General features: G+C 34.8%; 1 protein-coding gene across 12 annotated transcripts in view; it reads right to left on the reverse strand.

Moving 5' to 3' along the window:
• LRCH3 (leucine rich repeats and calponin homology domain containing 3) overlaps nt 1-25,282 on the reverse strand; it is a 115,927-nt gene that overhangs the window by 58,981 nt on the left and 31,664 nt on the right. For 11 of the 12 annotated variants that reach the window (XM_060298204.1, XM_030859176.2, XM_030859158.2 and 8 more), the window contains exons 2-6: nt 14,669-14,813; nt 12,935-13,061; nt 9,791-9,896; nt 5,059-5,195; nt 3,787-3,896 (exon numbers count right to left, since the gene is read on the reverse strand). In XM_060298204.1, coding sequence (XP_060154187.1) covers nt 3,787-3,896; nt 5,059-5,195; nt 9,791-9,896; nt 12,935-13,061; nt 14,669-14,813 — 625 coding nt within the window. The remainder of the gene's footprint in view (nt 1-3,786; nt 3,897-5,058; nt 5,196-9,790; nt 9,897-12,934; nt 13,062-14,668; nt 14,814-25,282) is intronic. The other variant, XM_030859178.2, reaches the window with a different exon arrangement.

The raw sequence follows: 25,282 nt of genomic DNA on the forward strand, positions 1-25,282 counted from the left end.
CAGAGATTAGACTGATAAGACTAAAGTGAGACATAGGTTAACCAACCCTCCAGGTTTGTTCAGGATTTTCCTGGTTTTAGCACTAAAGTCCTATGTCCCAGAAAACTCCTTAGTCACAGGTAAACTAGGACAGATGGTCACCCTATGTATAAATATGGCCTTTGTGAGGCCAGGAAGAGTTGTGCCAGCCAGGCTCCAGCTATGTCCTATTAGAAAGTCCAGTCTCTTTAGTAAACTACCTAGCATAAAATGGATTCAAATGCTTATGTTACTCTGTGTGGCAGGGAGATGAACTGTGAATCAGTATAGTGCAGTAAGGAGTTTAAAATATGGCTTTTTTCAAATAATTTAACAGATCTGGACTGATAACTTGGCACCATCATTTCTTAGCTATGTGACTTTAATTAACCTGTTTTACCTCTTTCAACCTCTGTTTTCTCATAAGTTTAAAAAAAAAAAGATTAACAACACCTATCTCACAGAGTTGCTATAAAGATTACTTGAGAAAATATAAGCTAAGGACCTGCACAAAGCATTAAATAAAAGTTATCATTCTATGAAGAATGTGTTCTTAAGAGAGAGTCACCAAATCTGCTTCATTTGAGTTTAGTTCACCAAACATTTATTGAATGCCAGGCAGTTTTCCAGCTGCTTAGAATATAAATATGAATAAAGGATGGCCACTGCTTTCACAAGCTCAGGCTTGTTGTAGAGAATTAATTCCACTACCGAGGATACAGAGGCAGGACTTTTCTTACCAGTGGCTTAGTTGTTCCTTAGTTTTGGCTCACTGCCACGTCATCATAAATAAATATATTTAGTCTAAAGCTGCTTAAAATCATCACAGCAAAAAAGCATAGTTCACTTTAGATCACTATTTTAAAAAATGTGTGCCATTGTATAAAATAAGAAAGTTATCACAACAGTGTAAATTGCTAAAGGAGTTGGAAACATTTACAACTGAAAATGAGTAAAAACATTTGTGACCTTTATAAAATGATTTAAGAAAGACTGTGTGTTGTTTTTATGCTACACAAAAGTAGTTAGAAAGTTGCAACTAAGGATTGAAATTACCACAGCAGTAACTTGTACTGAATACCTGAAGAGCTACAGGATTAATAAAAATTCTCTTTAGCAAAACAGAACTCTTAGACTAAATTTGTCCAAGATCACAGTAGACAGCTAATAACTCTAATGCCTAATATTCATATAGGGCTTTATGGTCAGCAAAGCACTTTCAAACACAGATCATTTGATCCTCACAACTACTGTTAGAAATATAAACAGGGTAAAGATCACATTGAAGAAACCAAGGGTCAGAGAGGTTAAGTGAACTGCCTAATAGTACAGAGATCCAGAGCTAGAACTAAGGCCTTCTGACTCCATGACTGCATTTTGAATAAATGCACTGCTAACTACAATGCAGTCTTACTAATCTGTACCTTAGTGAGAAAGACATGAAAGTATGATGTCTCATTTGCTGGTGCATGAGGAGTTGAAGGAAATATTTTTGTTATATATATATATATATATATATATATATATATATATATATATAATAAAGTAACATAACTCTGGAAAAAATGGAAAATGCATAAGACAGATTAACCTAGGGAGCATAATTAGGGATTATTATAGGGAATGGAATATATTAGATCTATAATTACTAATTCCTTTGGAGAAACATGACACGTTTATGCTATTTAGACTTCCTATTTAGGAAAGGTTTCTCTATTGACTCAAGCCTTCCTGTATCTCTTAGCAAATACACACAAGTCTCTTCCCAGGATTTCTTGATATGTTTTTAAAGTAAAATAATGAAGTTGCTATATTTAAAAAAAAATTAGGCCAAGACTAATTAGTCTTCAAAACTAAGGATAGAGTCACAGAGAGAAATAGGTTCTGCAATTAGCACTGCAGCCCTCAACCAAAGCTCACTGTTCATACAGGTAATGATGCTTCCTCCTTGGTTTCTTCAGGCATACCCTCATATACACATACCCAGTAATCATTATTCATATCTTACACACAAACCTCAAAGGCAACAGTAGCAGTTTAATGTTCCTACTCTGCTATTTCTGGAGAGGAATACTTTTCCTTCCCAAGGATTACTAACTCCAAGGGAGAAAATAAATTAGTATATATATAAAAGAAAACCTACTTTTATTTATTGTACATCTATTTTAAGAGTACAGGAGTAGAAACTTTTAGAAATATTTAAATACGAAAAACAAAACTTTCTTCTATAAATAAGAAACAAGAGTTCCATATTATAAGTAATGAACTGAGGTAGGAGGAAAAAGAAATGAAAAGGAGATAATGGAGAAAATTTTAAATTCTTGGTATTAGTGGTCTGGGTCTCCTCATATCCACCCCCACTGCCAAAATCCTTCCTCTAAGAGAGGTCTAGATTAGCACATTGTGTAAGACCTAATCCCTACCATCTGGCAAAACCTTTTATGTCCTCCTTAACACCACATATGTGCTTTCAGTCCTCTCAGAGTTAAAAGGGTTTATCTATCTATCTATCTATCTATCTATCGGCTGTGTTGGGTCTTCGTTGCTGTGCGTGGGCTTTCTCCAGTTGCGGCTGAGCCCGTGCACTGCAACTACTGAAGCCTGTGCGCCTAGAGCACCTGCTGCGCAACGAGAAGCCACTCCAATGAGAAGCCCCCTTATGCCTCATTCACACAGAATCTTCCTCCCTTTCAGAGTTTATCACTAACTTGAATATGCATCTGCTTTTTTGTTTTGTTTTTGTTTTTTTTTGGCTGTGCCACACAGCTTGCAGGATCTCAGTTCCCTGACCAGGGATCAAACCCAGGCCCCCTGCACTAGAAGTGAGAAGTCCTAACTACTGGACCACCAGGGAATTCCCTATGCATCTGCTTTTTACAGTTTTTTTTTCCTTCAAATTATTTTTGTATTTTTAATGCCTGCTTTTAGAAACTCTACCAAAATAGAAGTTTGTTAACTTAACTCTACCAAAATAGAAGTTTGTTAATCTGTTTTAGACTAGGACACTGAGAAGGTTAGGACTGTGCTTTTACGTAAATGTGACAAGTTCCAAGAGAAGGCCTAAAGCGTTCTCTTTTGAGTAAAGTCTATGAATATTACTGCACCTTCACTGAGACATCAATTTTGCCTGTTAAAAGGCTTTTTGAATTTAATTCCTGCTACTTAAGATTGTTCCATTGGTTGGGAATGCCAAAAAGTAACTTTGTAAAAGTCAGGTGTTATATGTAGCTGAGGGATTCACAGACTTAAAAGATCGTGAAGAGACATTAAAGGTCATCAAATCCAACCCCTTCACTCCCTCTGGGAAAAATGAAGCCCAAAAAGTTTGAATGACTTGCCTTAAGTCACAGAGCTAGTTAACAGGAGAGCCAAAGTTAGTATTCAAGTCATTTAGACCAGTAGTTTTCAACTGGGGACCCCTCAGAGGATATTTGGCAATTACTGGAGACAGTTTTGTTTGTCACTTTGGAAGGTGCTACAGATGCCAGGGATGCTGTTAAACACCTTCCAATGTATAGGACAGCTCACCACAAAGAATTGTCTAGTTCAATATATCAACAGTGCTGAGGCTGAGAAACCCTGACTTAGGACTACACTTTGTCACATCTATGTAATCAACTTTTACTTAATATAAGCATTCTGAGAAAAATTGTGTCAGACTAGGATATTTCCCTTTGGTCAAACAAAGAGTCAGGTAAATTTAAAGGTTCAGTTTATTTGATTCTCTGTGAGATGGAATATAATAATAAAAGAATACAACATACTCACCAGGAGCCAAAACCCATGGGTCTTCTATCATAATCTGGCAGATCTGGAGCAATCTTACAAGCCTGTATGTTCAGGTATTTAAATATGTGGATTTTGCCTTTTATACATATCTAAACAAAGTAACATATAAATACAACCAAATTATTACTCATCTGAAATATATGTGTCCCCTAGCATTTTAAAATAAAAACACATTTTTACTTAATGTATATTGGAAATAGAAGGCATTTCTATCAAGTATATACAGTAATATTAAAAAATGTACTGATTATAACATTATATCATTTGTTACTTTAGGCGTTTAAGTGATATAAATGTAGGTTTTTGTTTTCTAGTCACTAATAAGTTTCAGTAACATATAAAATAAATAATTTATGATTATAAACACTGTTAGAATACCAAGTAAACTTATATTGATTGGTTAGGCATAGTCAGGGATTTAAAGCATTGCTCCCCATGGATTATATTGGTAACTTTTGTTTTTAGGAATCCAACAATCATGCACAATTACGTTTTCAATCTTACTTCCTGTAAGAGAGAAAAGCAGGAAATGATTAAAAAAGTTATATACACTTCTGTTGCTACCTACTGACTTCCGTCCCACAGTCAACACACAAATTCTTTAGGATTATGAGGCCTTTCTATAGTTATGAAGTTTACTCATAAAGTTTAACAGTTGCCATACAGAGGCTTGTACAAGACCATCAATTAATTGCAGAGTAAGGAAAGCTACAGTGAAAAATATAAGCTGGTCAACACTTTTTAGACTACAGAATGTCTAGAATCTATTTGTAAAGCTACCTTATAATAACTTTATTAAGTAGTTTCATTTCAGTCACTGATAAACAAATGACCAAACTGACTAAACGAGGAACTTAAGATTTTAGAAAATAGGAAAGTACAAAAACAATGGTCATGAGAGATACATTGATGATCTTTAGTTCTGTAAGCTGAGTATTTTGTCTTTAGCATTTACATTGTCTACATTTAAGTTTTACTAGAAAGAAATAACTCAAATTTTATTAGAAAAAAACTTTAAGACTCCTTCAAATTAAAAAGAAGTCAATTTAGTGAAAGGAAAAACATTTTTGGAATATTACCTATCTTCCATCCCATTTATTCAAGGCTTCTAAAGAATACATATAAGTTGTGAATTTATTTTAAAAGAACTTAATTTCTAAAAAAAAAGATAAATACATATAACTTATAACTTTTAAACTTCATCTTTTGTCAAAAAAGTTCATAACATACTTCAAGTCAACTATGGTTTACCTGTGCAGGAGGAGATTGTAGTGGATTATTATCTAAGGTGATCATCTGTAGGTGCCTGAGATTCCGATAACAAACAGGGATTGTTGTAATTTTATTGCAGGAAAAGTCTAACCGTATCAAAGGCAACTCTGCTAGCTCTGCAGGGAGATAAGGTGGAAATAAACAGTTAATGATAATTTCAAAACTAGACAACTTTTTTCAGGAGCTTCTAGCTAAATATAATGGATTTAACATAAGTATTCACTTCCATTCTTTCTTAGTGATTAACTGATATACAGCAAAGTGGCATAAAATGAAATCTAGTTGCTTAGGGATGGTAATATTAATGAAAAGCAAACTATTTGACCCCTTATAGAACAACAGAAAGTCTTAGAAACTAGGTCTGATACCACAGAAAGGTGTGAATAACACAAGGATTACATGATAATCTGTATAAAGAACAGGTTAGATGCCTAGATCTTCAATCCCAACTCATGCAGCTAGGTAACTACTCCTTTCCAATCATGACAGGAGCTGAATTGAAAGGCTCTGAACTCAAGGACCGCAGGCACAATGGAAAGTCAGGATGAGTTCCCTGCTGAAAATGGAGGATTTAAGTAAAAGTCTACAAACTTGACCACAAGACCTTAGCACTTTCCTCCCCAACCTTACCCCATCCCCAGCTCCTGACTGGCAGTAGTTAGGAACATACACAACACTGTAGAAGAAGGAAAACATCTTTCTCTGGAGAAACTATATTGTTCCATATAAAAGGCCTTTAGATATTGATAGGGAGTTTCCCCCAATAAAATATCCAGCTTACTGCTTAACTACTATTATACAATTCCTGCTCAGTATACTTGGAATTTCTAATTAGCTCTATACAGACAGTACATGATCCACAATTAGAAGAGCCTCCAACATGTAAGACAGAAATCAAAACACGCAAGCCAATCGATAAAAAGAGCTCTGAAAAAATAGGTAATATATAGAAAATAAAAGAAAACTTTTAAAAATTAGAATTGGGCTTCCCTGGTGGCACAGTGGTTGAGAGTCTGCCTGCCGATGCAGGAGACACGGGTTGTGCCCCAGTCCGGGAAGATACCACATGCTGCGGAGCGGCTGGGCCCGTGAGCCATGGCCGCTGAGCCTGCGCATCTGGAGCCTGTGCTCCGCAACGGGAGAGGCCACAACAGTGAGAGGCCCGCGTACCACACACACACACAAAAAACTAGAATTAATGTCTCTAATTTCAGAGAGATAAAATACTAAATTACTGAAACAAGAAAGGAATGTTTTTTTAAAAAATCAGAGAAAGGGCTTCCCTGGTAGCGCAGTGGTTGAGAGTCCGCCTGCCGATGCAGGGGACATGGGTTCGTGCCCCGGGCCGGGAAGATCCCACATGCCGCGGAACGGCTGTGTCCGTGAGCCATGGCCGCTGAGCCTGCGCATCCAGAGCCTGTTGCTCCGCAGCGGGAGAGGCCACAACAGTGAGAGGCCCGCGTTCCGCAAATAAATAAATAAATAAATAAAAATAAAAAATCTGAGAAAAACAAGCGTTCTTAGAGATGAAAAATACGATGGCAGAAATTAAAAATTCAGAAGAATGGTTAGAGTATAAACGGTTGGAACTGTTTACCACCTGGTTAAACAAAATGATGAAGAAATGGACAATAAAAAAGATAAGAAAACCATAGGATCAATTAAAGGAGTCCAATATCTAATTCACAAAAATTCTAGAAAGAGAAAACAGAGAAATCGGAAGATAGGAAATTATCAAAAAAGAGATATAAGACAATTTCTTATATCTTATATCAAAGGATGTAAATCGAAGGATGTGAATCTCTGGTTTAGAACGAAGGATGTGAATCTCTGGTTTAGATAGAAGGATCTATCTAAACGAAGGATGTGAATCTCTGGTTTAGATAGAAGCCCACCAAGTATCTATTTTATTGAATTAAAACAACTCATACTATGGCACATCATCATAAAACTTCAGAGCGGTAGGGAAAAAAAAGGGAAGACCTTAAAATATTCCAGAGGAAAAAACTGGTAACAAACAATGGACTGGAATTAGGAATGGCATCAAATTTTCCACCATTTTTTTTTTTTTTTTTTTGAGCCGTGCCATGCAGCATGTGGGATCTTAGTGCCCTGACCAGGGATTGAACCCATGCCTCCTGCAGTGTTAAGTCTTAACCCCTGCACTGCCAGGGAAGTCCTTCAACCATTAATTTTTAAAATTGAAAGCTAAAAGCGAAAAAAGACTTGAAAATCATTTGACACAATAATTTTCAACCGAGAATTTATAACCAAATTATTAATCAACAGTGAGCACAGAATAGAGATATTTCTTTTCAAGTGAAATCTCAAAAAATGTTTTCCTATGACATGTTCTCAGGAAATTACTAGAAGATGCCCTTTTAGCAAAACAAGGGAGTAAAGTAAGAAAGAGGAATTATTTGTCAGTTATACCTCAATAAAGCTGAAATTAAAAAAAAAAAAAAAGTAAGAAAGAAGACATGAAGTCCAGGAATAAGAGGAATAAGAGTTCAGCAAAGAAGAAGAAAAGCTAGGCAGAAAATAACAGAGAACAACCAGTCCAGACTGGAAGAGAAAGAAAAAAGGTTCAATGAGGGAGATATTCAGGGGAAAAAAAGAAAGATACATAATCTGATTGGTTTGACTAATAAGGCTGCTGGAAAAAGAGGGAGGAATTAGCCACAGGTACATAAAAAGCTAAGTAAATTTTTTTAAAAAGGACTTACTAACTCTAGAAAAACAACAATAAAAACAAAATGTCAAAGTTGATAAATCCAGCAATAGCTGTAAAAGCAGATCACTTAGAAATGTGTCAGCAAATAGTAGTGGAAAGAGTCAAAGGACTTGAAGGTATATGCTTCTGGCCATTGAAACTGGAGAGAGGAATGACTGAGGCAGGAGAATGCTATTATTTATTTTAAGCTTTTTATTACTGTTTGACTTTTTGAATAATGTATTTGATAAAAATTAAAATTAATTTAAAATCAAAATGACAATATAACAAAAGATGTAATATCTTTATCTACCAAACTGTAATATGTTAGAGATCACCAAGGAACATGAACTTCCACACTAACTTGTGTGGGTGTTGGATGAAGCTTTCCTGTCATCTCAGTTTAACTGAGTATGCTGAGATTACAAGATAAGTCTACAAAAAAAATTTGAAACTATCTGTGTGACAATTTTCTTGGTAATATGCATTCAAAATAAGATAGAGAAATAAATTAGATGATAAAACTATCAGACTGCAATCATCATCTGAAATCCCGGATTTTCATTTTCACCAAAACCTCAATTGTTTTGATTATTTAATTTCATATTAAGTCAGTATTATTGTATTAGTAAGCCTTTAAAGATCAACCACAGTAGGTGGGTCCTGAGTAGAGGGGTAATCCTGATAGAAATTTTGAGTTATATGTCAGTCATGATTTTGGTCGGTCCTGCTAATGGCCTGCATTCCCCCTGCTGAGGTGGTAGAAGGCAGAACCAGGAGGAAATGAGGAAGGCTCTGAAGATAAAAGGTATAAAGGTTACTGGACAAGCCTACTGAGGGGAAAGATATGCAGGATTTTGGGTAGTATGGTTGCAGTAAATGTATAAAAGTGGAATGAAAATCACTTTCTGAGACGCTTACTCGGGATCAAAAAATGTCAAAGCTACACACACTAGTATATTAGAACTCAGTATCATACAGGATCAAATTGGTATAAACATCTGGATTCTACAATGCAGCAAAAGCATCATTAGTTAATTCAATATTTACTGTACATTAAAAGTCGTATTTTGTAGAAGAACCTAGATAATCACTGTCACGAAAACATCTTCTAAAGATTCCTTATCTTTGAGACAGACATTCTGAAATGTTTATAGATGAATTTTTGGAAGTTGTTTCAAGTTAATGTAGAGGACAGAGCAAGAGAAAGAGGACGGGAGTAGAGCTGAAACAAGAACTTCCATGAGCTAATGACTGATGTAGTTGGGTGATTCATTGCTCTCATTTAGATATGAAATTTTACATAATAAAATTAAAGAAATATATATTCTGATTTAATAAAATAATGATTTTCACCATTTTCACTTTCTCTTGTAGCTTTCTCTTTCATGAATTTATATTTTTGAACGATTGATCAATTATACCTAATTAATTTGTTTAATCATTTTTATCATTCAAATACATGTACCAGAACTTATAGTCAGCCTAAGACAACCAGTCTCCTAGTGCAGTCTCTCACTCCATTCATTATTCATTTTACACATCACCTCCACACAGTTAATTAGCCTCTATCTGAACATTTCCAGTGAAGGATAAAATTATTAAATTCAAATCAAGTCCATTTTAAGTCAGTCAGTGCTAACTGCAGGAATATTTTCATTATACTAAACTATCCCCTTATCAAAAACATGTTATGTTTCTCCTAAGTAGTTATGCCAACTGAAATTTCCAGTGATCTTACCCTGAGTTATTGATTATATCAGTTAACAGGATCTAAAATTACAATCACTGTTAAATAGTTATTGGAGCTCTTCACTGAAGAGTCTAGCTTTTAAAATCCACAACGGAAGAGATAGCACATATTAAAGAAACCATTACATTTCAAATACTGGCTGTAACTTTTATACATTTTTGAAGTGCCCATCAGTCTGAGAGATCTTTAAAATAAAAAGGCAAGAAACAAAACAAAACAAAAAAAACTATTTCACAATTTCTTACCTTCAGGCAAACGTACTAAGTGATTTCTTCTTACATTAAGGTCTCGCAAGGCCTCCAAATTACCAATTTGGGAAGGGATTGTTTGAATTTCATTGCAGCTCACATCCTATTTCAAAAAGATACAAAGTAAAGAATTGTACTAATATTACAAACTTGCATGCTTTAAACTATCTGTAAAATGAGGTTGGACAAGATAATACCCCTCTTGTTGTAAAAAATACTATGATTCTGTGTCCAAGAATAATCCCATAGTTTGCAATAGCATTTAATTTTTAAAATGTATAGGCTTTTGACAGACTCTATACACTGTATATAGATCTACATTAATTTTGTGAGCAGAACTAAAATTAAATGACTTAAGATGTGGACAGGAGGCCTAGAATATCAGATCAAATGAAAATGTTGGTGAAAAGGTTAAAAAAAAAGGTATTAGAACAGATCTTTAGGACAATATTTTTATTTTATATTGTTCTAAAGAAACTAGAAGAAAAAACAAAACTATGATAAAAATTATAATGATAAAATTATTTGAAAGGAAATCCCATTCTCAAAATACAAGTTCAACTATTCAAGAATATAAAATAAAAATGCACTGAAGATGACTCAAATCATTCTTTATCAAACTGAACATGAGGGAAAAATAATAAAGTACATATAACTCAAAGGCTATGGAAAAAGTAGATACTATTCTATTAGCAGCTCATCAACCTGATTCTAATACATATATTAGGTAGGCCTTCTGGTATCTTGGCAAATAGCTTGATTCCACTGGTTCTGAAAAGAGACTGACTCCAAGGTTCCAAGATTGATAATTTCAGGATTCCATAATTCTGAGACAAGCCAGAATTTGTAAACCCATGCATAGCAACAAGAAGCTGTCTAGGTTAATAAAAGCTCTAAGATGCCACAGTAACACTTAAAATTCCTCCAATATATAAATAAAAAGAAAATACTGAGACTTGTTATTAGAAAAGACCACTTACAAAAAACTTCAATAAGCTTCAGACATTATTTTTAAATTTTCCCAAAATATTCTCAGAAAGAAATAATACTATTTTTACCTTTCCTACCCATTCATGATTGAAGTAGAATCAGAAGCTAGACTTCTTAGCCCAATGCTCTAGGTATCAAAGCTAAAAGGGTTCTAAAAGAAGTCAAGGGATCACTGGTTAAGAATCCATCTGCCAATGTATGGGACATGGGTTCGAGCCCTGGTCCAGGAAGATCCCACATGCCACGAAGCAACTAAGCCCGTGCACCACAACTACTGAGCCTGTGCTCTAGAGCCCGCAAGCCACAACTACTGAAGCCCGCATGCCTAGAGCCCATGCTCCACAACAAGAGACTGCACTGCAATGAAGCGTAGCCCCTGCTTGCTGCAACTAGAGAAAGCCCGTGTGCAGCAACAAAGACCCAATGCAGCCAAAAAATAAATAAATAAAGAAGTCGAAAGGATAGGAAGATTGAGTCTGAACCAGAAGGGAATAGCAATCTATAATATCTCTCTCAGAAATTATGTATGTTGAAAGACAGCACTTTACTTCCACTAAAAAAAAAAAATGAAGGGAAAAAAAAGGAAAAGAAGCAATAAGGATGCTGCAGAAAGACCCACGAGGGAATCAGGAGCATTACGATTATTAATTTTTACTCTGCCACAAGCTGTTTTTTATGACTGAAGTAACAACTCACTTCTTTCATAGAAAGCTAAAAGCACCTTCTGTGAGACATATCTATCTTTAAAGCATTTAGGATTCAATAACTAGAAACAGAAAGTTTAAATAGTGGTCTAGTATCTAGACTCTAAATTTAATATATTTGTGAGTTCTTATATGTGACCTTTTATATTCATAATCCACCTGAAAAAAAAAAAGTGACCCAACATGTGGTCCAATTAGACTTTTATGTGTACAGTCAGTTGTCCCTCAGTATCTGCAAGGGATTGGCTCCGAGGATACCAAAATCCATGGATGCTCGAGTGTCATATAAAATGGTGCATAATTTGCATATAACCTACATACATCCTCCTGTATGCTTTCAAGCATCTCTAGATTACTTATAATACCTGATACAAGGTAAACACTATGTAAATAATTGTCACACACGGCAAATTCAAATTTTCCTTTTTAGAGACTTCTGGAAAAAAAATTTGATTTCTTTTTTTTTGGCCATGCTGCATGGCTTGTGGGATCTTAGTTCCCCGACCAGGGATCGAACCCACGCCCTTGGCAGTGAAAGTGCAGAGTTCTAACCACTGGACCACCATGGAATTCCCAGAAAATTTTTTAAAAAAATATTTTTGATTCACCGTTGGTTGAATCCACAGATGCAGAACCTACAAAAACAGAAGGCCAACTGTATTTATTTTTTGTTTATGATGTACATACATCTTTGTTAATAAACCTACATGGAATTATACTCCCAAATCTCAATGGACATAATTGTATTTGACCATTTCAGAAATAGGAATCATAGGTTCTGGAGTTAAGGTAGACTGGTTTCAAATTCTACTTCAGTTATGGAACCTTTGGAACCTTTGGCAAATTACTTAACCTATCTTGAGTGCTGGTTTCCTCAGCTATAATATGATGATAACAATTCATAATGTTATTGTGGTGATTAAATAAGAAAAGTCTTATTCCCATGCCCAGAACAAAAGCACTCAAGAATAACAAGAAGTGGTAGGTGAAGGTTAAGCTTCTTAGAAAATATAAAGAATAGCTCACTTTAGAGTGGGAGCTAGGTTCTAAAGATAGCCTATAAGGTAAAAAAGTAAACCTGACCTTTGTACTGCCCATTCCCTATAGGCACTAACCAAAAATCAGAATATTGATGCTATTAACAAGATTTAATTTAAAAAATTCAAACCCTTTATTAAATTATGTCTCAGAAGTTTAGTAACATAGAAATCACTTAATATTCATTAGAACCTGATTAGACTTTGATAAGACTTGTACTTTCAGTTCTTTCCTAATTCTGTGTTGAAGCACTTGAGAGCTCATCAATCAGTAAAACTTCATTATCAGTACTTGAAAATAACTCAAAAACACAAAAGAGAGTGTGTGTGTGTGTGTGTGTGTGTGTGTGTATATATATACATACACACACATATATACAAAACAATCAAAAAATGAAATATTAACTTACAAGTTCTGTTAAATGTCTGAGATGTCCAATTTCTTCTGGAAGTGAGACCAATTTGTTATTACTAGCAATTAAGACTTTCAATGGTAAATCACACAAGTGTACTGGCAATGTTGATAGCTGGTTTCGACTAAATGGGTAAGTAGAAAAAGAGAAAAGTCAGAGTCCACCACTCAAGGAAAAAAACTGCCATCTTTCTCATTCTATACTAAGTATACTAACAAAGTTAAGTCTTGCAAGGAACAAACAGGATATTAGATTTGAGTTCAAGTCTTCATTTCCTCACTTGTCAGCTTTTGTGTTTTTAGGCACAGCATTTAATTTATCTGCATCCTACACAGATTCCTCATCTGTAAATCACAGGGCTTACAGGACTCTTGCACCACAAAACTCCTTTGTAAATAATGAAGTGCCATATAAACAAAACATATTATTATTTTATTAAATTTATATAGGAAAAAATGATTTTAAAATAGGGTAGATAACTAACATCCTCTCCTCTTCCTTCCAAAGAGTTATATACAAAGTGTCTGTAATTTACTTCCCTCATCATTACATTATTATAACCAAATGTACATAAACGACCCAAATATAATTCTATGGGAAATAAGGGACAGATTGTGATTTCAAATATATCATATTAACTGAAGGATAGGTAAGGAATTTTTATTTATACAAAAATATACAAATCAGAACTGAAAGTAAAAAACACATCTATCATTAGGATAAAAATAAGTTAAAATTTTACTTATGCAGATTTAACATCTTAATCCTTAGTAACAATTGCCCCCCCCTTTTCAAGATCTTTGATGATTTTACTAACACAGATCATAAGCCTTTAAAACTTTTAAAATCTAATAATTAGACATTCACATACAAAACTGTCTACTAGTGCTACTTTGATCATGGGAAAAAACTGAGAGAATAAATATCCGAGAGGGAAAATGAGTTTCAGAAATATATAAACTGTGCATTAAAATGATTACATATAAAAATATTTCCAAAGGATATTTAATGAGAAGGGGAAAAACTCATTTAAAAATTTGACTAAAAGCCTACAAAAAAGTAAAAGTTCACCTATAATTATATAACTCAGACACAACATTTTGATGAATTTCCTTTACTTTTCTACATTTGTTTATCTTCTCCAGTCAACATTTATAACTTTTATAATGAAATAAAATAACAAAAGAATTCTTGTAAGATGTGAAAAAATGGAGTAAGTGAGTTGAATAAATGCATTTATATATTCAGAACTTAGTACACAAAAATACGTAATCACAAAAACCAAACAAAGTAATTTCAGATGTACGATTCTCATTTGATGAAGCTTACTTGAAAATGTAATCGGAAAACCACTGCTACAAGACTGCTCCAAGTCTATTAGGCTAATGTCTCTTAGAGTTTGTTAATTATTACAAACACAAAGACAAAGGGAGAAACTAGAGGGATATAGAAAATACTGCTAATTTAGTCTAAGAATATGTCGAGATACTGCTGATATAAACAGACAATATAAATTTTTTTTTAATTATTATTTTTATTTTTTGGCCGCACGGCATGTGGGATCTTAGTTTCCCAACCAGGGATTGAACCCGTGCCCTCTGCAGTGGAAGCATGGAGTCCTAACCACTGGACCGCCACGGAATTCCCCAGATAATGTAAATTTTAGTGAAAGGGAACAGGAAAATTGAAAAGATCACACAAAACTAAAAATTAAAAAGAAAAAATCCTTACCTAATATTTAAGAACGTTAGAGCTTGCAAGTTTAGAATTGCCTCTGGTATATACCGAATACAATTTTGGTATAAATTGAGATTCTCAAGAGAAACGAAGTGACATGCTTCTATGGGAATTTCTGAGAGGCGATTTCGTGACAGATCTGAAAGAAAAAATAAATTAAGTTTAAAATCAATCCTTGGAACTTATTTTACTGAAATTTTAAATAAAAAAGCAGGTTTCATAATTGTTTGAATTTCCTAGAGCTCCTATTGTGGAGACTGGTCCAGATTAAATATTCAAATATTAAATGATTGAATAAACCATTTTAACATATGCCTCTATACCTGTTGCTGGGAAACGCTGATTCCTTTTGGGTCTCTACACATACTAAAAAATAAAACCATTATTCTTTGCAAGTAACATAAATTGCAAGGAATACCAGCTTAAAAATTACATCACAGATCATGCTAAGTACCAAATATCCTAGAAAACAAATGGATCCGTAAAATCCACCTTCCCAAAAGCTCAGACAACATTCTAAGGTTTTCAGAAAAGCAAAGCAAAACGAAACAAAAAAAAATATTGCCCCTTTCTTTACAGAGCAGCTAGGCCCGTGAGCCATGGCCGCTGAGCCTGCGCGTCCGGAGCCGGTGCTCCGCAACGGGAGAGGCCGCAACAGTGAGAGGCCCGCGTACCGCAAAAACAAAAAAGTATCACTGTCATGTCAAAAGCACTCAGGAACCTCTTTGCTCCCACTGGCTAAAGATGAGATAATCTGAGCTTCAATAAAGATAATAATTGCAGCGAAAAACAATAATAATAATTGCAGCGAATTGAAATCTATCACATATTACTGAATTTATCCTCCCCAAAAGATGATAAAGAACCAATTAATTACCTTGTAAGCTGATAAAGGGGGGGGGGAAGCAAACATTTACCTTGCCTTCCCTATGTGAACTGTATCACTGAGTAACCAAATAGATAAAGGGAAGCATCTTTATATAAGTGTTCTAGCTATAAATGAAAAATAATGCTAGAATATAGCATTTTGCAACTCTCAATGAATTAATGGATCCAGAATTGAGTATTAATGACTGTTATCTTTACAAAAAGATAATCAGAAAGTATATGCCCCCCATTAGAAGAACAGAACATCATTTATGGTCTTGCCAAAGGGACAGAACCTGAGTCAAATCAAGCTTTTCCATCAGCTGCAAACTTTCAGAAAATGAAGAGGACAAAGATGTATGCTGAAATACAGTCACTCTATCATTAACCATTTAGATTTAATTAAATACACTGTGAGATTCATTTGATCTCTACTGTTTTCTCTCTTCTTCTGCCTCTTAAATTCTCTGTTGAGAATTATTTGGTGAGAATCCTTTAACTTTCCCTAGATGGAGGATCTGAATTCCTGCACATCTGCAAGTACCTTGCTTTCACCATAACAAGTGAATGATATTTCAGCTAGGTATATATAGACAATTCTTTTCTTGGTAATCTGTAGACGTTATTTTACTATCTTCTAGTTTCCAGTGTCACACTGAGTAGTCCAGCACATATCTGATTATTTTTCCTTTGTAAGCAGCTTGTTCTTTGTCTCCCTCCACCCTTAAATTAACACTCTGGTCCAGAACTCAGTTGGTTCTTTCAATCCTTCTTTAAACCAGAGAAATTCTCCTCTATTATACCTTTAGTTGTTGCATCTCCTCCATTTGCTCCTTCTCCTTCTTTATATTTTTTTTCTGTTTTGATATACTCTTCCACTTAATGTTCCAAACCACGAATCTGAGTCTCAACAGTAATCATTCTCTCCTTAAATTAATATATAGAAAAGTTTTTCCCCTCACTTTTTAATTCTTTCATGCTATGATTAGAAGCATGTCACCCTGTTTCTCTTGAGAATCTCAGGATAATTTAGTTTTGTTTTGTTTTGTTTTAATTGAAGCATAGTTGATTTACAATGTTGTGTTAGTTTCTGGTGAATAGAAAAGTGATTCATAAAACTTGATATATATATACTTTTTCAGATTCTTTTCCATTAGAGTTTGTTACAGGATATTGAATATAGTTCCCTGTGCTATATAGTAAGACCTTGCTGTTCGTATCTGCTAATCTCAAACTCCTAATTTATCCCTTCCCTCCCCTTTCTCCTTCGGTAACCATAAGTTTGTTTTCTACGTTTGTGAGTCTGTTTCTGTTTTGTAAGCAAGTTCATTTGTATCACTTTTTTAGATTCCACATATAAGTGATATCATATGATATTTGTCTTTCTCTGTCTTACTTCACTTAGTATGATAATCTCTAGGTCCATCCATGTTGTTGCAATGGCATTATTTCATTCTTTTTTATGGCCGAGTAATATTCCACTGTGTGTGTGTGTGTGTGTGTGTACACACACACGCACACATACATACATACACACACACCACATCTTTATCCAGTCATCTAATAGACATTTATGTTGCTTCCATGTCTTGGCTATTATAAATAGTGTTGCTATGCACACTGGAGTGCATGCATGTATCTTTTCGAATTAGAGTTTTCTCTGGATATATGCCCAGGAGCGGGATTACTGGAACATTCTGTTTTGTTTTATTTGTTAAACTTGTCATCTATCTCTTCGAATAGTTCTATTTCATTGAAGTCACTTCTTCTAGATGTAATCCGTGTTCATCCTCTCTGGCTGCTGGAGTTTCTTTAAATGAATTATCTTCCTTTGCCAATTCATGGCTTGCCTCATCTTTGGAGCTCAGATCAAGCTGCTAGAGTACCATGAATGGCATTCAACATCAAAACAGTGGAAGCAAGCTCCATGATGCACTGGAACTAAGCTTCCCCTCTGGGGCACAGTTCTTCCTGAGAACTCAAAAGTTTTGATAACTGCCATAGGTTTTTGTCTCTTATTTTCATTTGGATCCCAGTATATCCCCCAGACTCACATATTCCCTACAGGTCCCACCAGCCTGTGAGCCTCCAAGTTGCTTCACTCTGAAGTAGTAGTTAGTAATTGAAGTTGGGAAAGACCACCATCTTACCAAAATGCCTCCCCATATTGTATTCATTAGGAAAAAGTTAAAGCCCAGGTAACAGAGGGCATCAAATATTTACAAATAAAAATTTCCTACAGGGCTTCTCTGGTGGCGCAGTGGTTGAGAATCTGCCTGCCAATGCAGGGGACACGGGTTTGAGCCCTGGTCTGGGAAGATCCCACATGCCGCAGAGCAACTGGGCCCGTGAGCCACAATTACTGAGCCTGCGCGTCTGGAGCCTGTGCTCCGCAACAAGAGAGGCCGTGATAGTAAGAGGCCCGTGCACCGCAATGAAGAGTGGCCCCCGCTTGCCACAACTAAAGAAAGCTGTCGCACAGAAATGAATACCCAACACAGCCATAAATAAATAAATAAATAAATTTAAATCATATGGGCTTCTAAGAAGACCTCTGCTTAGAAAGAAAAGATGCAGCTGTAAACTGTCACCCACGCTTGCTGCCCTCCCTTAAAAAAAAAAGTTTCCTACAGAATCACATGGTAAATAACTTATTTAATACAAAATACAACAAAAATTATTTTATAAATTCCTATTTAAATTGTTAGTATGATTTTAAAAACTGAAGAAATGAAAGAAATTAATTTCAATTACAAACTGCTCCTTAGGGACTTCCCTGGTGGCACAGTGGTTGAGAATCTGCTTGCCAATGCACGGGACACGGGTTTGATCTCTGGTCTGGGAAGATCCCACATGCCAAGGAGCAACTAAGCCTGTGCGCCACAACTACTGAGCTTGTGCGCCACAACTACTGAGCCTGTGCGCCACAACTACTGACCCTGTGCGCCACAACTACTGAGCCTGTGCACCACAACTACTGAGCCTGTGTGCCACAACTACTGAAGCCCAGGCGCCTAGAGCCCATGCTCCACAAGCGAAGCCACCGCAACGAGAAGCCTACGCACCGCAATGAAGAGTAGCCCCCACTCGCCGCAACTAGAGAAAGCCCACACACAGCAACGAACATCCAATGAGGCCAAAAATAAATAATAAAATAAAATAAATAAATTTATTTAAAAAAAAGTGTCAGCAGAACTTCATTCTTTCTGGAGCTTCTAGGAGAAAATCTGTCTTCTTCTTTTTCCCAGCTTCTAGAGTCTGTCCACATTCTTTGGCTCATAGCCCCATTTCTCCATGTTCAAGTCAGCAATATCAGGTGGAGTCCTTCTGATGCTGCCATCTCTGTGGGTCTCCTTCTTCTGCCTCCTTCTTCCACTTTTAAGGATCCTTTGATTTGCTCATCTCTCCCTGCTCCCAAATAATCAACGATAATCTTCCTATTTGAAGAACAGCTGATGAACAACCTTAATTCCCCTTTGCCATGTAGTGCAACATATTCATAGGTTATAGGGATTAGGATGTAGACTAATCCCTACACCCTACATCCTAAGGTGGGGGGAACATAATTCCGCCTAGCACACCTCTCAACTTTCTAAAAGTAGAAGCATACTTTATGTGTTTTCTTTTGTGACCTTCTCTCAACATTTGAGATTCATTCATGTAGTTGCATACTGCAGTAGTTCCTTCATTTTCACTGTCTTCATACTATTCTATATGAACGTGCTACAATTTATTTACTCATTCTACTACTGATGAACATTTCGATTACACACTGAACTAGGAGAGAAAATGCTGTGTAATAAGATTTATGTATCATCAACTTCAAAAGAGCATGCCAAATTGTTTTCCAAAGAGGTTGTACCAATTTACACATTTACCAGCAATGTACAAAGAGTTCTTGTGGCTTCATATCCTTGCTAATACTTGTTATTGAGATGTTTTAATATTTATTATGTTTTAAAGATTTTTATACAGTGGCATTTCATTGTGATTTTCATTTCCCTGATTATTAATGAGGTACAACAGCTTTTCATATGTTTATTAGCCATCTAGATTTCTCTTTTTGTAAAGTACCAGCTCAAGTCTTTTGGTTTGTTGGACATCTTTATAAATTCTGAATATGAGACTGTTATCAGTTATATGTGTTGCAAATATGTTCTCCCACTCTGTAGTTTGAAGTTTCACAGTCTTTGTGGTGTCTTCTGATGAAAGTCTTTAATTTTAATAGAGTAAAATGTTTCATTAATCCTTTCCTTTATGGTTAGTGGTATTTGCAGTTTTAAAAGAAATCCTTCCCTACTCCAAGGTCACAAAGATATTCTTTTCTAAAGGTTTTAGAGTCTGACATTTAATCTACCAGGAATTTATTTTCTAGTATGATGTGAGGTAGGAGGCCAATTTCATGTTTTCCTACAGGGATACCCATTTATCCCAGTGACAGTTATTGAAAAGATCATCACCTCCCCCCCCCAACTATTTCCCTATAACACCTGTCATATATCAGGTGCCTACATTTGTATGGGCCTGTTTGGGGGCTTCTCTAATCTGTTCCATTGCACTACTTATATATTCTTATGTCAATATTGCACAATCTTAATTACTATAGCTTACAATGATTCCTGAAATCTAGTAGAGTGATGTACTCCTACATCACTTCTAGTAGGACAGGTATTCCTTCCTTTTTGTAGTTCTTCAAGTGTGTCTTGGCTTTCTAGGTCCTTTGCATTTCCTTGTAAGTTTTAGAATGAGCCTGTTATATCTCATAAAAACACTTGTTCGAACTTTTACTGAGATTGCACTGAATCAAACATCAATTTGGGAAAAAATGACACCTTTACTTGATTTATTCACAGGTCTTTAAGATTTTATAAATGATATATATTTTTCAAGTTTTATTTTCTAACCATTAGTTACTCATAGAAATAAAATTGATTTCAATATATTGATTTTGTACCTGGCAACTTTGATAAATCTTTTTATTAGTCTATAAAATTTATCTGTAGATTCATTTGGATAGCTCCAAATCCACGATTACCTAGTTCTGTGAATAATGAAAGCTTGTTTCTTCCTTTCTGATAGGTACGTACGTACGTACGTATGTACGTACGTACGTACCTATCTATCTATCTATCTATCTATCTATCTATCTATCTATCATCTAATTCCCTTACAGTGCTGGCTAGGACCTCTAGTATAATGTTGAATAAAAGCAGTAATTGAAGGTATTCTTGTCTTGTTCCCAATTTCAAAGGTTTTCTGTAGATATTGTTTATCAGATTAAGGAAATTCCTTTCTATTCCTAGTTTGCTAGGAGTTTTTTATCAGTAACAAATGTCATATTTATCAATCTCTTTTTCTCCATCTATTGAGATGATCATAGGATTTTAATCTTTTACTACATTAATATCGAATTTTACTCTTTATTCCACTATTATTTATTCCATTCGTGTAGAACTGATTTTTTTCCTTATTAAAACTTTATTCTATCAGTATGATATTAAATTTACTTTCTAATGTTAAATCTTGTATTCCTGGGATAAAATAAATTTAGTCATGATGTATTAGTTTGGGGGTATTCCCTCTTTTTCTATTGACTGAAAGGATTTATACAGCTTTCAAATGATTTCATTTTAAAAGCTTCTTAGAATTCACTGGTGAAGCCACCTGGGCCTACGTTTTCCCTAAAGGAAGATTTTTCACTATTGACTGAATTTCTTTAATATTAATAAGACTATTAAAGTTTTATATATATTTTCTTGAACCAGTTTTCAGTTATTACAGTCTAGAAGTTTGCTATTTTCATCAGAATTTTCCATTTTATTAGCATAAAGTTGTTCATAATATCTTCTTTATTTTTTTAATGTTTACAGCATCTGTGGGGATGGCTCTATTTTCATTTCTGACTTCGGTTTTTGTACCTTATTTCTTTCTTGAGCAATCTCATCAGAGATTTGAAAATATCATTAGTGTTTTCAAAGTATCCATTCTGGCTTTGTTAACCCTATTCATTGTACAGTTTTTATTTTGTTAATTTCTGTTCTTACCTTTATCATCTTCCTTTCATTGGGGGAGAGGGGTTGTGCTATTCTTTTCCTAATTTATAGAGATGGAGGCTTAGCTCAATAATTTTTAGACTTATTTCTTTCCAAAAATATGCACTTAAAGCTTTTATAAAATTCCCTTTAAGTGCTGCCTTAGCTGTATCTCATGAGTCTTTATATATACATTTTTTAATTAGAATATTCAATTAGAAAATATTTCCTAATTTCCGTTATGATTTCATCTCATTCTGTTAGAAATGAATTCCTTAATTTCTGAACATATAATGATATTCTACTTATCTTTTTTGTTAATGATTTCTAACAACTGTATATGGTAAAAGAACATGCTTTATGTGATTTCAATCTTCTCGTTTATTTTCTTTACGGTCCAGCACATGGTCCATTTTTATACATATTCCATGTGAGTCTGACAAGAATATTTATTCTACATTGGCATAATGTTCTAGTTATGTCTACTAGGTCACATTTGTTTAACTGCATTGTTCAAGGCTCGTCCTTACTGATTTTTTTTTGGTCAGTTTTTTCTATCAACTGCTGAGAGAGAGGGGTATATTAGTCTTTCATTTTTATTGCTATGTGGAGAGGGGTATATTAGTCTTTCATTTTTATTGCTATGTATCTATTTCTCTAATTCTTTAACCCTTTCTTTATGTATTTTGGACTTTTGTTATTAGGTATCTACAAAATTTTAAATTATTATTATCAATTTTTTTTTTTGGCCATGCCGTGTGGCATGTGGGATCTTAGTTCCCCCACCAGGGATCAAATCCGTGCCCCCTGCAGTGGAAGCATGGAGTCTTAACCACTGGACCGCCAGGGAAGTCCCCCAAATTTTAAATTATTACCTTCCTGATAAATCAAACTTTTTATAATTCTTAAGTTACTTCTTCCATTCCCAGTACTGTAATTTGCTTTGAGATCTCTTCTTTTGGTTGGTTTGGTGGACTTACTTTAATGTGACTCCCATGATCCCTTTTTACACCCTTGTATAATACCCCCTCCTCCACTTGAGTGTAGGTGGGACTTCAAAAGTAACTAACTTGCTCCTAACCAATAGAATACTGCAAAGATGATGTGATGTCATTCCTGTGGTTAGGACTGTCTATCTGATCTGTCCTATCTCTGTTGCCAAATTTGAAGAAATAAGCTGCTGTGAATTCTACAGTTGCAAGGAAATAAATTCTGCCAACAACCTGAGGGAGACTGGAAGCAGATCCTTCCCCCGTCACAGCTCGAGATGAGGACTCAGGCCTGATCAACACCTTGACTGAAGCCTTGCAGCAGACTAAACTGTGCCTAGACTCCTGATTCAAAGAAACCATGAAGTTCCTTAAGCTGCTAAGTTTGTGTAACTTGTTATACAGCATAGAAAACTAACACAGTCAATATTTCTACAGAGTACCTTTTCCTATTCTTTAATTTCGACCTTTCTGGATCATTACACTTTGAATGTGTTTCTTATAAACAGCACATAGGTAGATTTTGCTTTCTTTTCATTGTCTGACAATCTTAATCTTTTAACTGAAGCACTCTATATTTAACATAATTACCCAATATATTTGAACTTTTTAAAAGGTCATGTTATTTATGACAAATGTAGTTCATTGCCCTTTGAATATCTATGCTCTTTCCTTCCTTCTTACTATCAGAATCTCAATTGTGTTGAAAACAGCAAAGGGCTCAGCTAGACCACTGACTGATATTTCCAATTTTATTAATCATTAAAGTTCAAACAAAGGAAATAAAGACTGATATAAAATTTAACCATATTTGTCCTGGTAACTAAATTGATGTAGGAAATTCTCATTTATAGCCAGTGTCCTGAGTTTGTATGTAAACTGAATGCTTTGAAACTACCTCATGTTTTTCCATAGAGGGAAAAAAGACTTTTTAGCTGTTGAGGGCTAACTTCACACACAATGCCAATGCCAATGCCAATGTTATATATTTGCAAATATATTCTTTTTCCAGTATTTCCTATCTCAGTACATGATGCTTTTGTCTATCCAGTTGCTTAAGTCAGAATTCTGGAAGCATCCTGACACCTTTCTTTTTTTCCCCTAATCTAATTCTATTAACAAACATTGTCAGTTTCTTGGTCCAAATATATCTTGGGCCTCTCCGTTTCTCTTCATCTCTTTGTCACTGCCTCTTAGAATTGTTCTAAGAATCAAATCAAACAATGCATGGAAAATTACTTCATATACTGTAAAATGCAAAGAGGCACACACGCATAAAGCCAGTTTCAAAAGGCTGACAGCCATACAGCAAAAACAAATAACACCCATCCCCCTAATTTCAGGGTATTGGACTCTGCAATAAAATATTACAGAGTACAATACAATAATTTATGATCTTTGGTCACCAAAAAGAATATTGCTTTCAGTATACTCTACTTTTAAAAGGCAAAGAAGGTAGAAAACATTTATTTAAAGATTTACATTAAAATGTTTAAAATAGTTTCCTTATCTTTCAGTGAGGTTAAATAAGCAGAGAGGTTACTGTATCTTTGTGTCACTAGAGTAAACTTGCTTTCACACATACAGATAAGACTAGTTATTGCCACACAAGCCCCCTAAATTTCCATCTCTGTGTCAGTGTAGTCAGTTGTAGGCTGTTTTCCAGATTGCAAGCTCAACTGAGATTTGCCAAGTATTGTAACCAGCCACAAACTGGATAATAAGCAACTATGCAATTAAGCTATTAAGTTACTTCTATGTATCATATCCTGAATGTGGCCTTGGTCTTGCACCAGCCATTATCTTTTCTGCTAATGCTAGTAATATGAGCCAACAACTATACCACTCTGGCATAGCCCTTGGATGTATTATTCAGTTGAACAAAGCAGAAAAAGCCTATTTTGGCCTGATAAAAATATGAGAAAAATTTTCGCTAAAAAATGTACCATGGAAGTTTCAATTAACTAAAAGAAATATTTCAATGGAAAAAGTTTTAAGACATTTTGTTTGCAATCAAATGCCTGATTATTTTCCTAATTTACAAAAAAGTTACCCTCAAAGTTAAACTCATCTCAGATCTAGTTTAAGTTTAAAAATAATATGTCTAAAGAGAAAAGTCTAAAAAAATAGTAAAAAGAATCTTTAATATTAATGGGGGGTGCACAAGAATGATCACTCTAGATTCACATAGCAAATATTCACTGAGTAGGGACTATGTCTGTTTTGTTCAACCCTATATAGTTGGCACTTAGTAGTGCCATAGTACATAGCACATAGTAGGTACTCAATAAAATATTTATTTAAAAAAAAGATCAAATAAATGAATGAAACAAAAACTCCAGAATCAGAAATGAGTAAGAATCCTGTCCTCCATCTTATACAGCTTCATCTATGGTAAGACTAATAACGTAATTAATATACTGATAAAGGACCAAATCACAATTTTACCTTTATGATTTTTTAAAAAATACTACATAACCTGGATTGAAAATTTATTTCCAAAAAAGAAAGCGTTAGATAAAATGAATCAAAGCCAACTCTTGAGGGAAAAACTATTATGTGTATCAAACCATAGATAACTATTTATAATTTTAAAAAAAGCTGAGATAGGTTACAACCATAAGAAAGAGTGGTTAAAAAATGACATCGGGAGGCTTCCCTCCCGATGGTGGCGCAGTGGTTAGGAATCTGCCTGTCAATGCAGGGGACACGGGTTCGAG

The sequence above is a fragment of the Globicephala melas genome, chromosome 4 (genome assembly GCF_963455315.2).
Source record: "Globicephala melas chromosome 4, mGloMel1.2, whole genome shotgun sequence".
NCBI classification, from domain to species: Eukaryota; Metazoa; Chordata; class Mammalia; order Artiodactyla; family Delphinidae; genus Globicephala; species Globicephala melas.